This window comes from Opisthocomus hoazin, chromosome 3, assembly GCF_030867145.1.
Source record: "Opisthocomus hoazin isolate bOpiHoa1 chromosome 3, bOpiHoa1.hap1, whole genome shotgun sequence".
NCBI classification, from domain to species: domain Eukaryota; kingdom Metazoa; phylum Chordata; class Aves; order Opisthocomiformes; family Opisthocomidae; genus Opisthocomus; species Opisthocomus hoazin.
The window spans coordinates 71,520,208-71,537,815 of NC_134416.1; the positions used below are offsets into that span (position 1 = coordinate 71,520,208).

General features: G+C 41.3%; 2 protein-coding genes across 4 annotated transcripts in view; one reads left to right on the top strand and one right to left on the bottom strand.

Moving 5' to 3' along the window:
* Positions 1 to 88: 88 nt before the first annotated feature.
* ABITRAM (actin binding transcription modulator) lies at positions 89 to 3,128 on the top strand. Of its 2 annotated transcripts, XM_075416659.1 has the most exons (6): positions 89 to 149; positions 255 to 306; positions 1,680 to 1,809; positions 2,549 to 2,625; positions 2,697 to 2,766; positions 2,835 to 3,128. In XM_075416659.1, the coding sequence occupies exons 1-6, from the start codon at positions 95 to 97 to the stop codon at positions 2,961 to 2,963; spliced, it is 513 nt and encodes a 170-aa protein (XP_075272774.1). In that variant the 5' UTR covers positions 89 to 94; the 3' UTR covers positions 2,964 to 3,128. The 2 variants fall into 2 exon arrangements, with proteins under 2 accessions (XP_075272774.1, XP_009942486.1); XM_009944184.2 differs by lacking the exons at positions 89 to 149; positions 255 to 306 and adding an exon at positions 869 to 1,032.
* A 26-nt stretch (positions 3,129 to 3,154) lies between these two features.
* CTNNAL1 (catenin alpha like 1) overlaps positions 3,155 to 17,608 on the bottom strand; it is a 59,691-nt gene continuing 45,237 nt past the window's right edge. Inside the window, exons 12-19 of one of the 2 annotated variants that reach the window (XM_075416657.1) lie at positions 12,566 to 12,603; positions 9,311 to 9,361; positions 9,055 to 9,209; positions 8,235 to 8,283; positions 7,050 to 7,106; positions 6,789 to 6,908; positions 4,469 to 4,552; positions 3,155 to 4,370 (exon numbers count right to left, since the gene is read on the bottom strand). In XM_075416657.1, the coding sequence (XP_075272772.1) occupies positions 4,209 to 4,370; positions 4,469 to 4,552; positions 6,789 to 6,908; positions 7,050 to 7,106; positions 8,235 to 8,283; positions 9,055 to 9,209; positions 9,311 to 9,361; positions 12,566 to 12,603 (716 nt within the window). In that variant the 3' untranslated portion in view covers positions 3,155 to 4,208. The remainder of the gene's footprint in view (positions 4,371 to 4,468; positions 4,553 to 6,788; positions 6,909 to 7,049; positions 7,107 to 8,234; positions 8,284 to 9,054; positions 9,210 to 9,310; positions 9,362 to 12,565; positions 12,604 to 17,608) is intronic. The other variant, XM_075416658.1, reaches the window with a different exon arrangement.

Here is a 17,608-nt window from a genome sequence, read left to right on the forward strand (position 1 = left end):
GGCCTGGGCGGACCCGGGCGGCAGCGACGGCCCCTTCCAGCCCTCGGTGCCATCATCGCGGCGCGCCGGGCGGAGGCGGGGCCGGGCGGGCGCCATGGCGGCGGGGCGGGGCGGTGCCGAGCGGTACTTTACGCGCTGGTACAAGCCAGGTACCACCGGGCGGCCGGGGCCGGGGCCGGGGCCGGGCCGGGCCGGGCCGGGCCGGGGGGGCGGGCAGCGGCGCGGCAGTCACTGATGTCTGTGCCCCGTTGCAGACGTGAAGGGGCGGCCGTGCGAGGACTTCTGCGTGCTGCAGCACTCCAACAGGCGAGTGGCGGGGCCGGGCGCCGGGGCCGGGCTCTCGGGAGGCCTCCGGCCGTGCTGTCGCGCCGGGAGGCGTTAAATCGGCGGGCTTCGCTGCGGCGGGACGTCCAGGCGGCGGGGGCGGGCCAGCCCGGCCCGGGGCGCGGGCCCCCCTTCGCCCTCCCCAGCTGCTGCCCCACCGCTGCGGGCTGTCCCAGCGGCAGGGCGCTTGGCGGGCCTGCCTCGGTGGCGGGACCCTGCCGCCTCTTGCGGGGAGCTGCGCAGCCAGACCTGGCAGGGGTGTGCCCGTGGAGGCAGAGGGTGCAGCATCCCGTTCGGCGGTCGGAACCGTAACTACAGTTACTGTTCTGTTAATTCTGGTCCTTGCGCTAGGTGTTAAACTCTCCTTAAACAGAGGCATAGCTTCATCTCTGCTCAGGTCTTGGCAAGTTCTGAGCTCTCCGTGTTTGTGCGTTCAGCGTGGTTCTGACCCAGGGATGACGGTGGGCCTGGCCTCAAACTCTCCAGTTTCAGGACAAGAAATAACCCTCCTTTAGAAAAAGATGAAACACGAGCAGCAGGTTAACTAAAGCCTAGCTCACCTAAGGACGCACCTGCTGTAACTGAGCACCACCAGTGGCTGCAGCTGTTCTGAGAAACATTGGCTGGCATCCTGTGCTTTCCTTCATCGCCTTAAACGAATATCTGCTTCGGCTGTCATCACAAGTGAACCAAGTATGCTCGCATGGGGTACGACAACAGATAGCAGAGCTCTCGCTCATTTAAAAGCTGTGGTTCTATTTAACTAAGCATTGTCTTGCTTTTGCTGATCCAGTCTGGGGCCTCAAAATACAGCGCCTTCTGCAGGGGTTGCATTGGGCTGGAACACAATTTTAATTCAGTTTGGTGCAGCAGATGTGAAGTACGATGCCCTGAAGGAAGCGAGTCCAGTTTGAGCCTGTATCTGACATTTTTGTAAGTGTGAAACTAAAATTTGTCTCTGATCAACAGCCAACAGTTATCCTTTGTTCATCTTCATTAGCTCAGGCAGACTGAGCTCTAGGTTACCCTGCTCGCCCCCAGGCTGTCACCCAGACTCATCTGCCGTGGCTTCCTCCTGGGGCCTGGCAGGTGTCCATCCTGTCACTCACGCTGGACGATCGGCTTGACTTCCCTGCTGAACCCTAGAAGGAAGAAGACTGTGCTTACAGAATTAAAGAACGCCTTTTGCAACACAAAGTCTTGTCAGCATTTTGGACTAGGAGCCCAAATGAAGTAGTCAGTTACCGGGTTTAAATCCTGCCAGTACAGGCGGAGAAGGTTGTGGAGCTGGCTTAGAGGATGCAAGAGCATGGCTTCTCACAACTACAGCTTCATAATTATATTTCTTGTTGCAGAATCTGTGTCATCACCTTGGCAGAAGCCCATCCTCTTCTTCAAAGTGGAAAAACAATTACCAGCATTAATTACCAAATCAGTGCCAACTGTAGCAGACTCCAGAACAAGGTCTCCGGGAAGTCAAAAAGGGTATGGCTGTTCAATTTGGTTAGTTTTTGTTTTCATCTCTCGCAGTGCCTGAGGCTTTTTGTCCTTTCTAGGACAAACACTTACCAAGCCACTTTTGCATTTTCTTTTAAAACGGCCCCTCCACTGTTAAAGAATGTAGACTTTCCTCAAGAGGTGCCTATCTGACTGTCCCAGCCAGGGTCTCATGGTGCTCCTGCAGCACCAGTGGTTTTCTCAAACCAAGGCTAACAGTTGCTTTTGGTAATTTTTTCATAGCAGATAGAGGGACTTAAACATGCCTTCATAAATAAAAATGTTTCCACCAAAATGCCAAGGATTTGGAGATGACTGTTTTTGCCAAATGGACCTTGACAGCAGATGAACTAGTTCAGCGTGTTTCAGGGTGGGTTACATTAAGGGCAGCTGTGCTGGTTTTCTCCTCTTTGCTGATTTTGATCTGGTCAAACTTCAGGTCTGCTTTTCCACAAGAAACTTAACTATGACTAAAGTTGTAAGCTCTTACAAGCTTCTAATGTATCTGTGCACACAAGTAAGTTGTCACATTCCCTTCTCCAGGGAAGCACAGCTATGTAACTTGCAATGACCTGTTACTATCACACTTCCTTGTTTTGTCCTGAAGCTTACAGTCATCTTCTGTTGCTGAGGGTAGTACTTTTAAAAGCACTGTGCAAAAGTGTATATATATATGTGTGTGTGTGTATATATATATATATGTGGTTTTTTTTTCCTCCAAATGCAGGGAGCTCAGTTTTTAACAGAACTTGCCCCTCTGTGCAGGATATCGTCATCAGATGGAGAGGAATACACCGTTTACAGGTAAGGTTTTCCTCTTTTTCTTCTTACCTTGACATGCCACGCACTTTTACTGAAACTGAACACTTTTGCAGCTGTATACGAGGGCGCCTGATAGAAGTGAATGAGAACATTCTTAGCAATCCATCTATTCTGCAAGAAAAGGTAAGAAACGTTTTTGCTTTTTATTTTCTAACTTTTATTTGACTACTAACTTCAGTCTTGCTTTTTAGCCATCAACCGAGGGATACATCGCAGTGGTTCTACCCAAATTTGAAGAAAGCAAGAGTGTAACTCAGGGACTTCTGACGCAGAAGGAGTACGAGGAAGTTTTGTTGAAACGTCTCAATTCTTCCTCATGAAATGAATTACACAGGTATCATCTGGTTTTGATACTAAGCAAGCTACTTCTTTTGTACACTGTAACTTTCATGGTATTGAAAGGCCTAGTGCCTGTTTTTAAAAGTGGAACCTAAACACTTGTTTCATACAAGAATAAAACAGTTCAAATAGTTTGTATATTAAAATTTGCTTTCTCTTTTTTTTTTTCTTAATTCTAGCACTACAAGTTTTTAAATAAGCACAGAATGATATTCTGGAGAGTATTTATGTTCCACAGGCAGCTTTGCTTCTGCTCAGTGCAAGCACAACATACAATTTTTCTGTATGATTTAGCTATCTCTTAATTTAGCTAAACTAATACAATATGGAGTTTCACAAAGGTGAATTGAAAATAAAAATGCAACAGAAGCCTATGTACAAAGAGCAGATAAACTTGAAAATGTGTATTTCACACCAGATTATATTTTCATAGCGTCCTGAAGTCAAGTAATGCCCTTTGTACAGAAGTCTGTCATAATCAGTATCTATTTTCTTAAATTTTAAATGGTATAACGTAAAGTCTACATAATACTTCGGTGGTTCTACATGCAATTCAAATTCTGCTCAGTAAATTTTAATAAAAAAGGAAGCAAGAGCTGCCATCTACAAATATAGTAAAAGAAAAAGGTTTTGATTCAAGAGCATTAATCACTTAGAAATACACTTTTGGAAATACGAATCATGTCAACAAGATTAAAATTCAGTGGTGCAGCTACTGAAGGAGGGTTTTTTTTTTTTTGTAGAGCTACTTCATTGCAGGTATAACTGGTAACTAAGGTAACGTATCAGTGCTTTAGGCCGCAGCCTTCCAGGCCTGTATTCCTGATCCTGCTTTATCAAAGGAATCGACTGAAATAGGCCAGAGAGGAGTTTACAGACTTCCGCAGTAGTGTTACAGAGAGCATATGCAGCGCAAGGTTCTTTTATGTAAAATGTCTATTAGCAGCATCTTTGGGTTGAAACATCCATTAAGACATTCATAAGTGTTAATTACAAAACCAGTATCAATAGTGAGCATAGGAAAAGCATTCACATTATAAAAACACCTAACAATTAGACTAGTTGGTGTTGGAATTGCCAAGTAATGGGACATCTATTAGATGTGACAAAGGTCAACAGTTTTAATGGAAATTAACCTGGTTTGACTTTCCACAAATGAAAGCAATATTGAAAATTCAGCAAGTGTTATTTTCAGATGGGAGTTCCTGCATTTCTAAGTGCTATAATTACTTGCTTTCCAAAAAAGTCATGTTTGTTACATGGTTTTCTAAGGACTTGATGCCGAATGTCTCGGCTCTTCTTTCTGGAGTATGCGCGTTTGTACCAGTCTGTCTTCTGTCTTCTCTCCATGGTGGAGCAGGTTTAAGACAGCCATTTCCTGCTTTATTCTGTGTATAAAAAAAAAAAAGATTTCTTAAAAACAAAAAGCAACAAACACACCCCACCCCCCCACGTTTAAAACAGTGCAGAGGAACCAAGTGCTCACCTTTCTCAGTAACTTACAGCAAAGGGGAAGAAGTTGGCATAAGAGAGTCATCACGTTCCTTGTTTTCAGAATGCATGCATCAACCTAAACAGGACAATTAGAGTAGAGTAACACCACTGATTACTTTTATTAGGCAATTGTTTAATGCATGAGATGATAATCTATGTCAAGCTTGAATAGGTAATATTTTTTCTTCATAAATAGCTTGTAATCAAGAGGTTTTGCCTGGCTTTGTTGAATTTCTCTATATAGTACGTGTAAAGCAACAGCATTCCCTTCTGTTAACCCAAGACTTCAGCTAAGAAGCAGAAGGGAATGACACACATCCCAGGAGAGGGAACTAATAATAATAAATATTAAACAGTAATGTTAAGTGCCTTGGAAAGGAGCTCTTAGCATTTAAGTATGGTTCATCACAGTTCTTCATGGTTTTCCTTTTGGTTTATGTCCTGCCAGCATAATTCAGGAAGCCATGCATCACGTAAGCCTTACCTTGATATGAGTTACACTAGAAGTCAGCTAAATCTTAAAGCATTTGCATTTATGCCTCAAGTCTAACACTCAGCACAGGTCACAAGTCTGGGCCCTCGACAAACATTAGTTTGATCGTCTGTTACGACTCTGTAGTGATACATCGCCCTCTATAAACAGACTGGAGTGCAGACCAGACCATGCAGCAGCCCTGAGGTGCACAGTTTGGTCTTGGGTGGTCTAAGGCAAACAATTTCAGTCCCTGCTGTAAAACTGAAACATGTTTTCCATAGCTCACAGGAAACAAACACCCAGGTGCCCAGACATGGTCTTGCTCACATTGATCATGCTGCTGCTCAGGGATACTTGGAGTTCTGCAAAAGGCCTGACCTCGATTACCTGCTAAAGTTTGCAGATCTACTTATCGTGGTAAGAATGCTGAAACTTCTATGGCAGCTGCATACATATTTACTTAAAACAAGCGTGAGTAATATCAAATAAGCTCTTGGGAGTCTAGGGTGTGCTTTACCTACTGAGAACCAAGCACATATATTCGGGTTTTGGAATTTGTTATGTTTATGTTAAGCATCAGTAAGAACAGAATAACAGTAATTGTTACAGTGGTGGAAATACAAATTACCTTCATTAATATTTTGATCACTGAAGTCCTTTCTTACTGAGGTACGCTTAATTACAGTTCATATTTCTCTGAATGATCTTCTAGTGGATTAAAGTATTATTACTGTAATCTAGTGGATTACAGTATTATTATATGCAGTATTACTCCATCTGATATTATTCAGCTGAGAATTCTCAGTTGCAGTGTGATAAAATTCCAGTACCTCTCTTTGTCTAGTGGGTGAGTTGAGGGAAATATTGACAGAAGTTCTCTGAAAATCAAAGTTCTCAGCAGTAAAAAGCAGTATAAAGTAGTGGAAGCCAATGGACACCTTTAAATAAGAGCAGTCCCGGAACTTCATTGTCTTGGGAAACATTTCTGTAAACTCTTTCACTAACAGTGAAATCCAAAACCCAAATGACAATTTCAGTATTTTTAGTAATCGGAAGGAGAAAAATCCTATTACTTATTTTACCGATTCTTAGACTCTAAAATTGGTAAGCTAGGGGTAGGGAAACTGTTTCTTAAAACACAAGTATTAATCATATGTCTGTGGCCAGTGGGCCAGTTACATAAAACTGGGATATCTGTGCTCCCTAAAGAAAACATTCCCCTAAGCCTGTAGAGTAACACCATCCAAGCTCCCTGCTGGCAGGCTCCCCTCTGGGCTGGGTGCCAGTGTGCCATGTTTTGCCTCCTGTCAGACTCTCAGCATGGATGAGGGGGTCCCGTCAGGATACACTTCGCTGAAGCCCTCTTCTGCTAGGGGCAGGTGCATGTGTGTGTGGGGGGAGAGAAGTCTAGAAGACAGTAGCTCCCGTGCTGAAGAACATCCCTTTCTGACAGTAAATGGCTCGGGTTACAGTTATCAGCGAGGGGCTTTCCCAACAGACAAAACATTTTCAGTCAGAGGAACAGTTCCTACTGCTCCTCCTCCATACTTTGCACATCAGCATCTCAAAACATGTTAAGTGCAAAACAGTACTTCAGGTTGAAGTAAATTCCTCTTCTACATAAGGAACAGCAAGGATGACATACTGCACAGCAGAAAAATGCTTGCATGACAGCATAAAATTTTGTACTTAGTAATTTTTATGGCCCTCTGTCAATCTAACAAATTCAGCTGTCATGAACTGTTTCATATTTTAACAGGAGCATAAATTAGTAAGCTACCATATTTCAAAACAAGTTAGGTCTTACTTTCAGGAATATGTATATTTTTTACCTTACCTTTGTAAAGGTGGCACTTTTACCCTGAACAGAAGCTTTAGCTGTTATCTGGAGCTGCTTGCACATAGAGATCAGTTTTTCAGCCTCCAACTGAAGCAAAGGTTTGCCATCATCGTGTACCTGAAATGTGTTTCAGGGAGACAAAACCACTCTGTGTTAAATACTGCGGTACTGAGTTAATGGAGAAGACAGCACAGTCAGCTTTAAAGCAGCATCCCTAGTGTCGTAAGCGGAGCGGCGGTTTTAGAGGTCATACATCACCTGATCAGAAAAGGCATGAAGAGCTGAAGCGAGCTTTGTGCCCTCTGTAGCAAAAATCTGAAAGGGGGAGAAAGCACATAAAGTGAGCCACAGTCAAAGATGAGGCTCTTTTTCCTTGTTGTGTTAATAAACAGTGTGCTACAAAGTAAAAAGGTAGCAGGAAATACTTATAATAGTTGTATACATTTATAATTAACAAGTCAGCAGTTCGCAGTGATATCTGAAACAACAAGCTGCACTACAAATTGCTGTTTTCCCAGATAATCAAAGTTTAAAGGTTTTCCCTTTATATATGAAAAAACTGACTTCCAGTTATTTTTTTTGCACTGTAGCAGCTCACAAGAGTTTTGTGGGCCAATGAGACCTGCCATGTTTGTTTATTGTCCTGACAAAGGTAACCAGTCTCCTGTTAAACACAGGGGACCTTACAAATGCTCATAAATATCTTAAGGGTGGGTGTCAAGAGGATGGGGCCAGACTCTTTTCAGTGATGCCCAGCGACAGGACAAGGGGCAACGGGCACAAATTGAAGCATAGGAAGTTCCATCTGGACACGAGGAAGAACTTCTTCCCTCTGAGGGTGACGGAGCACTGGCCCAGGCGGGTTGTGGAGTCTCCTTCTCTGGAGATATTCCAAACCTGCCTGGACAGGGTCCTGTGCAGCCTGCTGTAGGTGACCCTGGTTCTGCAGGGGGGTTGGACTAGATGACCCACAGAGGTCCCTTCCAACCCCGACCGTCCTGTGATTCTGTGTATCTGGGAGATATCACACCACATTCCTTCATTTGGCCCCTTGTCTTTTGTTTGTATTATTCAGATTTTTACATCTTTGTTCTTTCCCATGAAAATACTGCTGCTCAGACTAGGATGGAGGACTGTCACTGTCGGGGACTGAGCTCAGTGACACAATGAATACTACTAGTGCATTGAAGTCCACTATATTTGCCATAATGCCAGTATGCCATTCCTACTTCTAACTGGAATCAGTCAGTTTAATGAATGCTGTCTTACGCTACCACTGCAACACTGAAATGTTAGCTTTCAGAAAGTACCTACCAGAGTTAGGCTGCTTAAAAACTACAGTTGCCAGTCAATTCCTGGTACACTGTACTTATGTGTAAGGAATCAGAGAGTTTAGTTCTTCACTCAGAGTTCCTAACTCCTATTTTGTTAAAAATGTATTACCTCTGCTTGATTAAACAGATCTTGAGTAGTTTTCAGAAGTCCTTCTCCTCTGTGGGAAATAATGAAAACAGAATATATGCCATATATAGACTGCAGATTATTTTGTCTACTACTTGCACAATTTATAGTGTATCTCCCTCTCACCCCCATTCATACCACTGAACTGTAAAATATCACTGTTCTAAAAAATACTATGTACAACAATAACTTACTTCAGGAACTGCATTTCAAAATATTGTATGATCACCTCAGTGGCTAGAGCAATACTGGGAAATTAGAAATAGTTCAGTTCTCATCAGCTGAACAAGGACAGAAGTCCATGTCTCTGGCATACTGAGTATTATTGGACTACTAGGTAAGAAAAATCTTAACTCTTCAAAAAAAAAAACAAAAAAAAACCCAAAACCAGACACAAACCCCCCTAAATTCTTCAAATAAGAAAGCTGACATTGCACGAGCAAGTTTCAGAACACCTTTCACTACAGCCAAGATCAGTAATTCTAATCTACAGTTATATACCTGTGCCTTAATTCCCTTGATTTTAAAAGTATGAACATTCTTAAAATGCTTTCCGTACCCGAGATATTTAAATACCTGTTCTGCAACAAAACAGATGTTCAGCACTTTTTAAAAAAACCCTGACTTTATTACTAAGCAGCTTAGAAATGTACAAGAATTTATACAGCATAAGGGTAAACATTAAAGCTCCTTTCTAAGTGTGACCCAATAATTATACTCTGAAAACCAAATTGTCTTATTTCTTATAAACATTGTTAACGCTCATCTTCCCACCAAAACATGCTGCATACAGTGTAATTACCTGGTAAATAAATACATGGAGTAGGCCATACTTGACATGCCTTGTCCGTGTTGCACAATTTCATTCTCCTGATCCTCCCACTTCTCTGTCTCAGAATCCACATCGGATGTCAGCAGATGCAATTCTAATCCAAGTTTTGCAATTTTCGCCTGTTCCTGTAAATGGCAACCATATTTACGACACTTAAAAACACATCCTTCAGACAAGAGAAAACAAAAATTTTAAAAGGTTTTTTACTAAAATGATGACTTCTTACCTCAGTGTCTAGTTTGACTGGCTTTAATACTTTCAGATTTGCGTTATGCTTCTGTTTCAAACAAAAAATAATATTTTTAAATAAAAGGAATCAGTCATAATTTTACTAACAAATCTTAAGAGAGCGCTGTATACTCAGAGGCAGACTTTGCAGCAGAGTTCCAATGGTTCAGACAAACGTCTCAGTAGAAGCCGAGAACCTGTTCTGATCCGGCTGTCCTCCTGAAATGGCATGTGCAAACAGGGTCTGTGCCTACAGAAACCCAAAAGTTTCCAGGAAAAGACCTCTTCCACAGTTCTCAGACCGCTCTTCCTCATGCAGTACCATCCTTCCCTTTACTCTCTAAATCCTCAGTAATACTTAGGACTAAATAAAATCTTAATTAAGTAGTACTGCACGGGCTTTTTCCATCAAAGATAATACTGATGTAAGAGGGACCTGGAAGTCGATTTAGCTAGCAGCAAGCTGATGTAGGGTACAATCCACGTAAACGCTAGTGTGACGATGTCGCTGCTTGTTCTGCGTCACTGCTGAAGTAGCTGGAAACAAATATCGAGACTTTGATATTTTTATGGGATTCTTTCCTTTATTTAAGTCATGAACTATCCAAAGTATCAGTTTGGCTGCAAGCCAAATATTGGCTCAGACTAAATAATAATCAATGGTACTGATGAGCGGAATACCTGATAAGGCACAGCTTGCCAACCGCATAGCACATGCACGCAGTAAGACATGATTTGTTTCAAATCAATTTGCATGTAGAGAGCACGAGTTCCCGGCTTTAATTTCATGTGCTGGTGCTGTCACTGTGCAAAGACAGCAAAACCCAACAGACCCGGGAGCCACAGTTCACATTCAGAAACCACACCAGGGAAAGTACAAAGTTGGTGTTGTAACTGGAGAGGTGTGAGCCTCGAGAAGAGGCTGGATGGTAACACTGCAGGGACCCAGATCCTTGTCTGACAATCTGAAGAGAGCTGCTATTCATTAGTGGGAGCACTTGGGCAAATTAAGCTCAGTAATGCCTGCAGGGGAGAACGAAAAGCATCATTCATTGTGAACAGCATCAGAAATAAGCTCCAGGTGCGGTCTCCATCTCTCACTCGAGTTCCAGCAAAAATAAAGTACTAGCACTGAAGTGCTGCAATTTGCTGCTCAGTTTAGCTTTCATGCCATTTCTCCTTTCCCATCCCAAAATTTTAAAATATTCTGAATCTTATGAACGTCTGCCCAGATTAGACATTGTAATTCCACCTACATATTAGAAATGCTCATCTCATAGCAAAAGATTTGCAAAAAGTGTAAGCGCTGGTACTCCTAATTGTCATTTAAGTTTGACCATACTGCATATTAGAGAGGCAGTTCAAGAAATGCTGATTTTAAGGCAGAGTCTTAAAAGTAGTAATGAACATAAATCCAAACTAGATTTGTATGTAAATACAAATTTTGGGCTACAAGGTATGGCAAATATTTAAGCTGCTGAGTGAAGGGTATTCAAGGAAAACAGTGCTATAGCACAGGTAAGTTTTTCCATCCCCAAATAACTAAAGAAACTGCAGATTGTTTGTCAGACCTGCAGTTTTCTCCTTTCGAGCGTTCACTTACACTATTTGAACAGGAAAATTGGTAAAAATCAAAGCAGTTACTCTGCTTTTAAAACATAATTTGTTGTTAAGCACACACACAAATGATCACTACTGCTCTGTCCTCAACTATGGCGTGGTCTAGGATGCCACTCATTACCAGCAAACAGCACGGTCACCCTTTAACAGGTGTAACAAAATATGTAATCTAATTAGATTGACAGGAACAGTGTGGCTTCTGTGCAGGGACAGCATGGGCGTTAGCCAGGCACAGCTGTGATGGCAGCAGGGAGAGAAGAAGCAGTACCTAGAGTCACAGCACTGGGAAGAGAGGCAGTTCCAAAGGTTAGTGCATCAGTTAGGCAAAGAAACTACTCTGTGAAGAACTCTGATGTCTTATGGAGGTAATCTACATTTCCTGTCTGCTTCCAAACTGTCTATTGATCTATAAATCCCCAGATCTATGCATCTGACAAAATTCAAAAGGCAGCAACCTTTCAAACAACAACAAAGCAGAACTGTTTAAATCCTGGAAACAAAGTTTTTATTCAAAGTATTTTTAAGAGGCGTATGAGTCAATAAACTGGAATCTGACTTCAAACATCTCTTCTTTAAGAGAGACTTTGGCTGAAGTCCAGAAGCTATGTAGCTTAGTCAAACCGGTGAGGGACAAAATCCCTATCAAAAGTCACTGAACCAATCTATTTTCCAGCCTTAATATTTAGTTCTGTAACTGTGTAATTTACCCATGCTCACCCAGCCTAACATTATACTGTATTTAAATCTGCAGATTTGATGTATGATGTATGACCTTTTCTCTTTCCCTTTTTGTTAAGGGTTAGAAGTAATACACTGTGTTTGAAGTCACAGAATTGCACTACAGCAGAGAGGTGATCATCTCACAACCAAACTCCTCAACACTACAGGTTAAGGAAAGAGAGAAGAGAAAGAAACAAGCTAGAGCTCACTGTACCTTCTGAGATCATTCTTCCCTTCTTCCTACCCATGAAAAGATTCAGTATGTAGCAAGTGAATCAAATGGCTGATTACATGACACTAACAAAGTTTAGGAGGTTTCTTAACACACAGATGTTCTCAGAAACAACATGATATCAATTATAGTTAGCTAAGGATATTAATTAGCTCACAACTAAACCTGGACATTTTGGTGTAGCTTTTTTCTCTGCATCAAAAACATTTAAGATCAGAGAAGGAAGCAAGAACCCATTATTTGAAGAGCCTACAGTAGGTTTGAACATACCCATTTGTTCCAAATAGGTCAATCTGGCAACAACGAAAAAAAAAATCAGATTACCAAGACTTATTTTCAGGATGTTGCAGCATGTTCTCACTGTTTTAAAAGTGACAATGCATTTTTTATTATTTAGCGTGACAGCTGAGTACATGGTAAAAAATATATTAATGAACAGGAATTAAAGCTCATGTACGATCAAAGTCATTAAAGCATATTATGTAACTAATCACCCTAGTTTTCAGTATGTTTGCTATTCATTTAATAAATTGACATAGTTTGATATTTTACTGTCAGCTGTCCACTCAGGATGCATGTTACCAAGATATTGCTATGCCCTCATCAAGGTGTAACATGGGAAGAAGTCAATTAGTTAACAGCAGATATATAGTAAATACACCAGTCCCAAAAGTAACTTACCCCTGGTCTGGGCAGTGATAGGTAGACACGTTTCTCTCCTATGAAGAACACACACATTTACACCAAAATTTGTATGCAGATTTTAACCAATGGGATCACATGTCTTACTTCATCCTTCCTGAAGTTGCGGTATTATAAAAGCAAATTAACTTACCTGTAATTCCTCCTCTCTGAATATTGCAGAGGATTGCCCCTCTGCCTCGTGCCTCCACAAAGAGACAAGCCAAGAACTCTGTTCTGTTCAGATTCTAGCTCCCAGGAACTGGCAGTTAAGAAATTCCCTCTGAAAGTTTCCCTCAGTAAGATTCCTAGTCCCCTGCGTGCAATCCACAAGCGAGTAAAGAAACTGTCGCCAGTGATGGAGCAGCTATCGCTACGCGCACTCATTCGGTTGCAAAGTACAGAACATACAATGGTGGCTCCACGTAAGGCTTTTCTTGGCATGGGCTGGACGGTATGAAATTTGGAGTTGGCAGTGCCACTAGTGAGGAATACCTAGGCAGGTTTTTGTAAGTAATGCCAATAAAACCCCCATGTTGTACTGTACTATACGTATCCTATGTGCACTGTATTTTACAAAGAAAAACAGTTCTATAGCATTTTACACACTTACTGAATTATTTCTTATATCCCCAGAAGCCTCAGATATTCCAAGTCTAAGCAAAACAAATGGAGGGAAAAAAAAAATTCCTTTTAGGTGTTATCTAAAAGCAGGTAAGAAGAGTTTATCAGCAAAACAGTGCCTGGGCTAACAGCGTAGGATTGCAACTCCAGTTACCAGAAGACTTAATCATCTGTGAAGACTTACATTTATTACAACAGATTCAGGAGTGGAAAGTCTGCTATATAAAATTAAAATAAAATAAACAAAAAGCTTAAAAGCTAATGAAAAACAGATTTTTACCTGAAGAAACAAAGGGCTACTATAATGGATATCGGTACCAGGTTTGCAGCGAGATGATGCATCTCAGCAGACAAAGGACAAGCAGTAAACCCCCCTACAACTGCTATTTCCTCTTCTTCTAACAGCTCCTAGAGGAACTCCATTCTGAGTCCTCAGAAGACAGTTCTCTTGTGCATTCACGATCTTCTGAAAGTACGCTCTTTATCTCCTGACACCACAGAAAGATCATGAGCTCCATGTCTAGGCAACTGACTGCTAAAAAATGAATTTCTGTAGGTTGACAAGTGTCCCTCAACCTTCTTGATAAGTATGAAAAACTGAATTCTTCCTTTGTAAGATTACCTCTTCCTTCCCCTACCTAGTTTTGTGAAAGATGAAATGAGCCATCAGGGCACAAGCTGCCTAACTATTTTTTTAAGAATGCTGAGTTATTCAGATGTTAATTGCCCAAACATGTTTCCAAGCAACATTTCTCACTAAAGACTAATATAAATGATGAGAAGTGATTTACAACATCGTATGTATCAAAACATCAGCTAGAGGGCATGTAAGCAAGCATGTAAGACATACCAAGAACAAAAGCTAACTTGTAAGTTTAAAATGCTGTAGCATAAAATATCTCCTTGGTGCTATGTAAAAACCTGTTTTACCATGTTAAAAAAAAAGTTAAAACACAGAAAGCTTTGACATAACAAATGGAATACAAAATGCATGCTGAGAGGACATGGTACTCGCATACTACAAAGGTGGGCATTTAGAATTATGGAAACCAAATGGAAAGAGGGGGTGAACAGAAGTAAGAAGAAAAAAAAAATGTGGTTTTGCTCTTCAAGCAATTCCCATTATTTGGCTTTGCAAGGTTTAGTTGCTCACCATATTCAAAGAGACTAAGGATCTCACTATATATTTCTTGAAACATTTAAAGAAAAACCAACACACCTGCTCCCCCCCAAAACCCACCTCACTGGACCACAGATAGTATAACAGAACAAGTTCTTCCCTTGGAAAGAAGGGGTATGGTTTGTGTTTAATAGTGTCCTTTTGATCAAGTGGTGCATGACCAGAATCATGTTAACGTTTAACCCAAGCTTAGAGACAGAATATCTTGGCCATGTACACTATCTGATTAATTACAGACAAATTCTCCTTGAAGGAATGCAAGAAAGTTGGCAAAAGAAAGTAGCCTTCAGTTGTCCTTAGGTGACATGTGACCATATATGGATAAAAGGAGTTAGGGTACTTCACCTGGGAGGACCACCAAGGACCACCACAGACCCCCGAAAAGGAAGAAGACAAGCGCAGAGGGGTCTGAAAATGAGCCAAGAAGAATGACACCACGTAGTTGTGCAACTTAAGTAATTAGAACGAATATGTATTACATAAGTAGAATATGCATGAATTTAATGTATAAATCTAATGAAGAACCCAGTATTGGGTGTGCTTGATTTGCGGAAAGTCCACCAAAGACCCAGGCCTGAATAAAACAGTATCTCTCCTGAGTGTGAGAGAACTGGCTTACTGCACACTGGGTAAAAGAATCTGCTTTTTGGACACCACCACCAGACCTTTCAAAACCACAGATCAACTCAGGCCAGAGATAATCCTACTTCATCAGAAAATACTTAATTGTATCAGTATAGTCACAGAACTTGCATTTTGTTCCATTAAGAGAACACAAATCTATATTTCTTCAGGTATTTAATTTCCTTAGTTTGTAAGTCAGGTCTTTGCTAGGATAGCAAAAGATTTTTTTGCCATATTATGATCTTCCTTTTACTTATTCCAGTCAGCCTTTGTTTTTCCTAACGTGTTTTCTCTAACCTATTTTTCCTATTTTTTTCAAATTTAAAATTAAAATTTGTATTATTTCATCCTCTGTCTTCCAATTTTCTACTTTCTTGTGGTTCCAGCCATGTTTTTCCCTCCAAAATGTCTCTTATTTCAACTTCTAAATCCTGCTTTTGTTCTCACTTCTTCTCTGGGAGTAGGAGAGCTGCATCCTTGCTTCACCCTTCTTTCTAGAACTCCACCTTCTAAATTCTGCAATTCTGATCTGTATCCCCTATTCATCAACTACGGCCTTCCCAAATCCTCACAGTCATTTAACTCCTCTAAAGGCAAGTGGGCAAAACAAGAGAGGAGGGCAGAAAAGGAAGCTGTCTTCATAAATAATTCTCTCCCTTCTGACCAAGTCACAATGGAGCAATCAGAGGATTACTCACGTTCTTTCCCAACGTGCTGAAACCAAAAAGTCAGAAGGTAAAAAAGAGATTGGCTGACCCCCGACAGACTGGATCAAGGACAGGTACTTTAATTAGGCGATTCATCTCAAAGTGCAAGAGTCTCAAAGTTAAGTATCTTTCTTAAACTCGTAATTCTCGGCTCTCTGCACAGGCAGAGGAGAGCAAACCCATCCCTCCACCAGCTGAACCAACCCTCCCAGCTCCTGCGGAGCTCAGCGCTCTCCTCAGCCCAAACCAACCACGAAACATTTCAAACACCAGCATGGTGCAGAAGGGGCCTCCTCACTGTTGGATTAAAAAGTGGTTTAGGATTGAGCAAAAGTCATCCAACCCTACCTCACTGTGCAGTTCTGCACAGCACAGAGACATTTTCAAAATACACGTGAGGGTTACTGGGCTGTGGTGTGCTCCCCAACCTCCCCCATCCCTCCCCAAGACAAGCCTGTTTCAATGTGGGCATGATCTGGTGCAATTACATTAAAATTGACTAAAATATTGCTTCATTTCCAAGCTACATTTGGCTCTCCATGTGAGTTTTGAAGCTCAGTGTGAGAAATACCCGATTTGCTGATATGAAAGAAACACTGGATAAGGACTTATGCAATTGCTTGTAAAAAAATAAAAAATGAGTATAAACAATGTGAATCTAGTATAATCAGAAAAATGCTTATTTTATTAGATGTGTCCAGCACATGTAGTCACCATTCAATTTTTACCTCTTAAGCTGTATTCTGAACTCTTTAACAAAGCCAAACATTTAAATTGGTAATACAAAAATACAAGTTTTTAAACTGAGGAGGAAAAAAAAATATATACCTTCTTACTGTGGTTCTATCTCTTGTTACACACAAACACAATTCTACTAGGAATAAAGCACTTGTTACATTTTAGTCTGTAAAATAAAGACACTTTTACCAACCTCAACATTAAGACAAGTATCATGAGTTACGAGAAGAATAAAATCTTACAAAATGTTGTGAAACGTCATTGTGTTTGGAGGCAAAAGTTTTGTCAACGCGACTCTTCTAATCTCTTAGCAAACAAATACTTTATTTATTGGGTCATCAGTAGTGCTTTCTAGGAGAAAAAAAAAATGTTGAAAGTGTCAAGGCAACTTTAGGGTATTTTCTGGAAGCAAAAAGGTGGGGTATTTTGGCAAGACTTTCTTCCTTTCTCTTTTTTTGACAAGAGCCGCTCTGAAGTCCGACAAGAGAAAATGAGGAAACAAAGATCAGCCCATAACACAGAGGAAAACTTTGTAGAAGATGGGTGGATATAGCAGACCAAATTATTTCTAAGGAGACAACTGACAGTTAATAAGAAACAATCCAGATTCAGAGAGAAATCCCTAACTAGGCTGGCCCATGAGACAAGGCAAATGGAGATACGACTTCTTAAGCACTGTTTTGGCAATACCAGACCTAGTGCACCCAAGGCCACATAAAAGAACACAAGCTATGCTCGTTGTCTTACCAACGGTGGTATCAGAACACTCTGTGCTGAAGGAAAGACTGAGGAAACAAGACACTAACAAGAACAGACTCATCAGGCTACGTCCAACAGGAGAAGACAGTCCCTGCCGCACCCAGGCCCGCACACGCTACAGCCTCTGACATGCTCGGTAACACCTACCCATTCTCTTCTCTCTCCTTCAAGCAATGACATTGGGTTGCCTTGTGAAACGACACTTTAAAGACACTGGAAAGTGCTGCTTGTGGAAAATGTCTGTCATCTCTTGTCAACAGCCACAAGAGAAGAGAAAGTTACTAAACACGGAGAGGCTGGGAACCTGCCACAATGCTTCAAGAATTATTTGTTTGGAGAGCCAAGTATATGATCTGCTGTGGCTGCATGACTCTCATCCCATTATTCTTAAATACAGTAATATATATATAT

Bases quoted from the DNA above. Each gene is read 5' to 3' on its own strand.
- ABITRAM (XM_075416659.1), top strand. From the start codon at position 95: ATGGCGGCGGGGCGGGGCGGTGCCGAGCGGTACTTTACGCGCTGGTAC. The intron at 150-254 runs GTACCACCGGGC...GCCCCGTTGCAG, and splicing joins TACGCGCTGGTACAAGCCAG to ACGTGAAGGGGCGGCCGTGC. The intron at 2,626-2,696 runs GTAAGGTTTTCC...ACACTTTTGCAG, and splicing joins GAGGAATACACCGTTTACAG to CTGTATACGAGGGCGCCTGA.